Source organism: Chaetura pelagica, unplaced genomic scaffold, assembly GCF_000747805.2.
Source record: "Chaetura pelagica isolate M959 unplaced genomic scaffold, ChaPel_1.0 scaffold49, whole genome shotgun sequence".
Taxonomy (NCBI): Eukaryota; Metazoa; Chordata; class Aves; order Apodiformes; family Apodidae; genus Chaetura; species Chaetura pelagica.
The window spans coordinates 361,844-367,716 of record NW_009970715.1 but is presented as its reverse complement, the minus strand read 5'-3'; the positions used below and the strand labels follow the sequence as shown (position 1 = coordinate 367,716).

Here is a 5,873-nt window from a genome sequence, read left to right as displayed (position 1 = left end):
TGGCAGGGGGATACGGGGCAGCAGAGCCCCTCACCAGCCCTGCCACCTCCTCCTGCCACCAGCAGCCATCCAGCCGGGATGGGCTCCTCGATCCCTGAGGCTTTTTGGGGGTGGATGGTGAGGGATGTCCCAGCTGCACCCCGAGGTTGGGGCAGCACCCCGGGGGTTTGGGAGGCTGGAAGAGTCAGTGCCATGTCAGAGCTTGCAGTTTCTTCCCGTTCCTTCTGGACCAAGAGCTCTCCTGGGGCTGAGCTGAGTTCTCTGCGTCTCCTCCAGGAAGGATGTCCCACCTAGGATGGCAGCACCAAGAGGTGATGGGCTTCTTCCTTCTTCCTTGGCACAGCCCCTCAGTCTCCAGCGTGGCCAGCACCACCACCCTGCCAACCAGCTGCCACAGGGCTCTGGCATTTTGGTGTGATCCTGGAAGTGGCAGGTCCCCAGATGGAGGATTGTCTTGCACACCTGGATCCCTGCTCCTGAGAGGCCACAGCTGCAGGGCTGGGAGGGTTTCTCCAGCCTGGCTTTCAGGCTCCCTCTGGGACACATTTCCCACCCTCTGCCAGGAGAAGCTTTTTTCCCAAAGCTGAATGAATTGCATTTGAGGAAGGTTGTTTTTTTTTCCTGCTTTCCTGCTATCTCTGTTCTTTTGTCCTTTCTCTCCTTGCTGTGCCTGTGGGAGAGTCCCTGGATAACCCCTTTACTTCCTTCTTTCCTCTCTTCCTTGGCTTTTCAAAACCTCAGCTCTCTGCAAGGGCATCAGCTCAGCCCTCTGCCCTCTCTCTGTGGCAGCTGGGCAATGTTTTCCACTGCTCAAGGCAACAAACCTTTAAAAATACAACAACAGCCCCACTTTGCATCAGTTGTTAGTGATAACGAGTGTCTGGGGGGCATCAGGCAGAGGCAGGAGGCTGCACTGGGTTCCTGGGGATGGGAACACTCAACACCTTCATGAGATGCTATTGAAGGTTGGTTTTGTCTTGTCTTAGAAATGCCTGGGAAGAGTGAAAGGAATGAGGCTGCTGCAGGTGGGTGAACAGCAGCTGACACAGAGGGGCCAGGCCAGGCTGGTGGGGTGGAACAGGATTTAGGTCCAGTGACAGGATTAGCCTCACTGGTGGCTGAAGTCCCTCCCCAGCAGATGTAAAACTCAGCCAGCCATGGCTGAAGCTGCCAGGAAGGACCAGGCACTGCAGTGGGCACTGCTTCCTGACCTGGCCCAGAGCAGCCACGTGCTTCTGCAGCAGAAACAGGAGCTCACCCTGGAAGAGAGAGCAGAGCAGAAACCTACAGTGGCCAGGGTGTTGTCCGTGGTTTTTCTGCAGGTCAGTGCAGTCATGAGGGAGGTTTTACAGGCCAGGCTGCTCACTGTGCCTCACATAGGCTTGGAGACCCTTCAACAGGGCAGCACAACCTTCTTGTTTTGCCTCGTGCAGCTTGTCCCCATCACCAGGGCTCCTGGCTGCTCATCTGGTGGCCAAGCCTAGGTGACAGTGCAGGACCTGAGCAAGGTGGCTTTGAAGTGTCCAGGTGGGTCTCCAGGCAGAGCAGGCTCCACTGTACCCAGCTAGAAGTTATGACTTAGTGCAAAGAGAGGTATGAGCCAAGCCACAACTTAGCTAAAACCCCTTCAGCTTTCCTGGAGACTTGTGGTGGGTTTGGGTTGGGACAGGTGATTTTTGTTGTGGTTTTTTTTAGGTGCCTTCTTTCCTGAGCTGGCAAAGTGTCCCCAGCTTTGGAGTCACTTGTCTCTCACCCTCCAGGAGGGCAGGGAAGGTGTCTCTGAGGCTCTTTGCCTCCTCCCATGATGTGAGAGCTGCCTTTCTGGTTGATGGGTGCATGACCTGAGGGCTGGTTTGCCTCTGGCAAACACCACCTTCTCCCCAGACATGGCCTTTCAGAGGGCAGCAGGAGTTGTTTGCTCTGCCAGGGCTGTATTTCTCCTCCCTCAGCCCAGCTAAAACCCAGCCCAGAGGAGCTTGTGCAGCCAGGAGAGGCCAGATGCTCTTGGTTGGTGGGTTTAACATGGACCTTCCTTCACACACACGATGAATGAGGAGGAACCTCTGGATGTGGCACAGACACTTGTCACCCTTGTTCTCCATCAAGGTCCTAGTGAGCCAGGTGGTTGTGGATGGGAAGCACTGCCTTACAGACCTTCAGATGCTGGCTGGATTGTTCACCTTCTTTGTCACAGGGTAGGAAAAGGATGGGGAAGCAATGATCTGCAAGCAACAATGTTCATTTGTAAATAGGGAAGAGTCTGGAAGAGTTTACTGTTCTGTAGAATAAATTAATTTTATTTAAAAAAAGAAAGGGGAGGTGGGGGGGAGAGGGGGAAATGACTTGTTAAACAAAAGGAGAACTCGACCTCCAGTTTTAAAATAAAACCACTTGCAAAAAGGACAGAACCTGAGCATGAGCATGGGGTTTGGGTGGATTTGCTAGGGAAAAGAAGTGACAGAGAGGGAGGATGCTGTCATGTTGCTTGTGTGCAGCCCCCGTGGCTACCTGGAGGCAGCTGGGGCTGGGGTCAGACCACCCTTCCACTGAGGATGGAGGAGAGGGGGCATTTTTCTCACTGTTGAGAAAGGAGGTTGTAGGATGTGCCCAGGCTGGGCTCTCCTCCCAGTCTGTTTTCTTTGGTTTGTTACTGGTACAAGGCAGAACATCTCCATCCCTGGGGTAGTGCACATAACAGGGAATGGGCAGCCCTGAGGAGGGAAGATGGGAAGATGGACCTCCCTGGCCAAAGGCTGGTGCCAGCACCTCCTAGCAGCTGAGTTCCCTGTGACATGGCTTTCTCCCCTCGTTTGTCCCTCCTGGGGGACTGTGCCTCACACTCCACCATTGCATGACTTCCTAGTGTACTCCCTCCTGCTGAGGATCCCCTGGGAACACTGGTAGGTTGTCCCAGACCATGGTGTCACAGCTGAGCAGTGTGACAGCCCCTGCTCCCAGGCACAGCTCACATGTGGCTTCCCGGGTGGTGGAGGGACCTGCTCAGCTCTCTCGTGTGTCATGATCCATTCAGCAAAACATGCCCTCCTTTAAAGTCCCCAGAGCCCATTATCCACTCCTGGAAAGCTTGTCCATCAGGAGCTGGGGAGGTGACAGCCCCTCTGTATGGACTTCCCCTTGGTTGCCTGCAAGGCAGGCTCAGAGGGCTGTGCCCTGGGGACAGCTGCTCCTCCTGCCTGGCACCCAGCCCTTCACACCCCGGGCTGGCAGCAAATTGGCTCATTATGACATTAGTCTTGCTGGAAAACGTGCTTTCCCTTTCCCGAGGTTGCTGGGAGGGCAGGACTCCACATCCCTTTGCATCAAAGGCAGAGATGGAGCAGTGGGACAAGAGGGAAGCAGCAGCACACGGGCTGGGCTGGGGTTTGTGCCAGGCAGGGAGCAGGGCTGCTCTGCAGGGATGCTGGCCCGGGGCTGCACCCTGGCACATAGTGATGAAGAGGGCAAAAATGTGAAGGGATTTGGGCCTCCCACGTGTCCCGGGTGTTGGAGCTGCCCACGCTGCTCCTGCCTGCCTGCCAGGAAGGGCCTTTCTCAGCAAAAGGCTTCCAGAAGGATCCCTTTGGTGAGACAACTCCTCCCAGTGCCACTGCTCTGCAACACAAATGAGCTGCTCTGACACAGAGCAGGGAGCTGAATTCTCTTGTTTGATTTGCACCCAACTATGAAAACCCTTCCCTGTTCTCATGCAAATCCCCAGTGAACGCAGTTCTACCCAGCCCAGCCCTCTGTTTTCGTGGGCTTTGCATATATTTTTTTAATGGCATGATGCAACACTTCCTATTTTTGTACAACCCACGTCATAGTCTTGTCTCCCCTCCCCAGATAAATATATTTTTAAAATAATACATGCATAATAAACACACCAAGAGCCTGCACCAGTTCCCTAGACACGTGGTTTCAGAGTGAGATGCTCCCAGGTCTCTTTCCCCAGCACTGTTTTTGTGGGCTCTGTTTGGTGCCTGCTGTGTCCCAGGGCTGTTGAGTCATGGCCAGCACAAGCCACACTTTGGGCAAGAGGTTGCCCAGCTGCTCCTGGCACCGTTGGGCTGTCACAGTGGCTGGGGGCACAGCTGCCACTCTGCCTTCCTCCTGTGGGGACTGGCGTGAGGGGGCTGAGACCTGACAGCTCATCACGCACACCCTCGCTTTGGGGAGCTGTGTGTTGTGGAGAGGTGGCTGTAGCAGCAAGGGGGAAGAAACAGGGTGACACCTTATGGGCTAGAGAGCTAAACTGGCATGTTTGGTGCTCAGCAGGGGAGAGGAAACAATGGATTTGCAGCAACTCTGCTTCTAAAGCCTGTTCTGCAGTGACTGAGAGGGGACAGGAGCAGCCCCAGCCTCTGCAAATGGGGCTGGTGTGTCTCCCTGCTAGGGGCTGAGTCCAGGCTGGCAGGAACCTGGTTTCTGTCCTGGTGGGCTGAAGAGGAGCCAAGGCTGTGAGAGGCAGGGGCACAGGAGCTGGTGAGCTGTGGCAGGCAGCCTGGGGAAGCTGTTTGCTGCAAGGATGCCTTGCAGGGCCAGCGTGGCAGCTGGGAGCTCAGCCAGCACCACATTCACACCATTCTATTACAAATCGGGTTGGTAAGACAAACACGAGGCACAAACTGGTGCGATTGCCATGGCAACCTCAGCAGAGGTTGAAAAGTCTTTTGTAAACAAGGGGGGGCTGAACCTGAGGATCAGTTCCCATTTCCTTCACGGAACGGGGAAGGGAGAGCGTGGGGCTTCATAAATTCAGGCCATACAAATGACCCATAAATCTCAGAATTCCTCACCCCTCTCTGTTCCCTTTTGTCACCTTCTCCACATGCACAGCACGGAGCTGTCTGAAACCAGGAGCCCAACTTGAGGCCTCCAGCTTTCTCTCCATGAAGTGCAGGAAGGCGAAAGCCCCTCTTCCCATCCCAGCTCACCTTTCCCAGCTCGTTCCCTGGCACAGGCACAGCCCCAGCATAGGCCAGGCCATTTCTGGCGGGCAGTGGTGGCTCGACAAGAAATTTGGCCTTCAGAGGAAGCCCACACTGCAGCCAGCTCTGGGTGTCCTTCTGTCCCCATCAGACAAGGGTGGATGTGGCCACACAAGCCCCTGCCTGCTCCATCCACCTTTCCTGCCAAGCCCAGGGTGAGAAACGTTTGTCGCGCCAATGAACAGGCCCACACGGATCCTTCAACGAAGCACAGTTTATTTACATTCTTGCAAGAACGGGTGACCTAAACAAGCAGGCACATCCATAGCAAGGTGAATAACAGTTTATATTCCCTATTTCCAACGCAAATTTCCCTCCCCTGTTTCCCCACTGGCTGGGCACTCCAGGGCTCACAGCCCATCCGACGCTTCAAATTATCCTATAAGTTTCCTGCCCCTGTTTACACATCCCATTCTAGCAGGTCACTTTTTACCTTTTAAGGTAAAATTTTGACCTTTCATGCCCCCTGGGCTGTCTTCCCAATTAACAAATCTACTGGTGTCATCCTGCCCTGAGAGCAGGACAGAAGGGGCTTTGTTGGGTCTGATCGTGGCCCATCACTCCGTCTCCATGTTTAGATCCCCAGGTGGAACCCAATTCACTCCCTCAGTTTCTTGGGCCATAAACCACTTCTGGTGTCCTTAGAATACACAGATATCTCACTTATCTCAAACAAACTATATATTTCTAACATTAGGATATAAACCAAACCTGACACTGTGTTTCTAACACTAGAATGCAAAAAACACTGCATTTCATTTCTAACATCAGGAGGGAATATGAATGCAGAGGGCACCGTGTGTCCCCCCTGCCCAGCACCTTCCTGCCCTTCCAGCACCTGGCAAAGCCACGCCAGGAGGGAATCACTGCCTAATTACTGCTTAA

General features: G+C 54.2%; 2 protein-coding genes across 2 annotated transcripts in view; both read left to right on the top strand.

The window, feature by feature from the left end:
• The window catches only part of SH2B2 (SH2B adaptor protein 2), an 18,382-nt gene extending 18,284 nt beyond the window's left edge, over positions 1–98 (top strand). The window contains exon 8 of the mRNA XM_010006049.1: positions 7–98. Within this exon, the coding sequence (XP_010004351.1) occupies positions 7–98 (92 nt within the window). The remainder of the gene's footprint in view (positions 1–6) is intronic.
• A 1,059-nt stretch (positions 99–1,157) lies between these two features.
• PRKRIP1 (PRKR interacting protein 1 (IL11 inducible)) overlaps positions 1,158–5,873 on the top strand; it is a 13,863-nt gene continuing 9,147 nt past the window's right edge. Inside the window, exon 1 of the mRNA XM_010006048.1 lies at positions 1,158–1,322. Within this exon, the coding sequence (XP_010004350.1) occupies positions 1,158–1,322 (165 nt within the window). The remainder of the gene's footprint in view (positions 1,323–5,873) is intronic.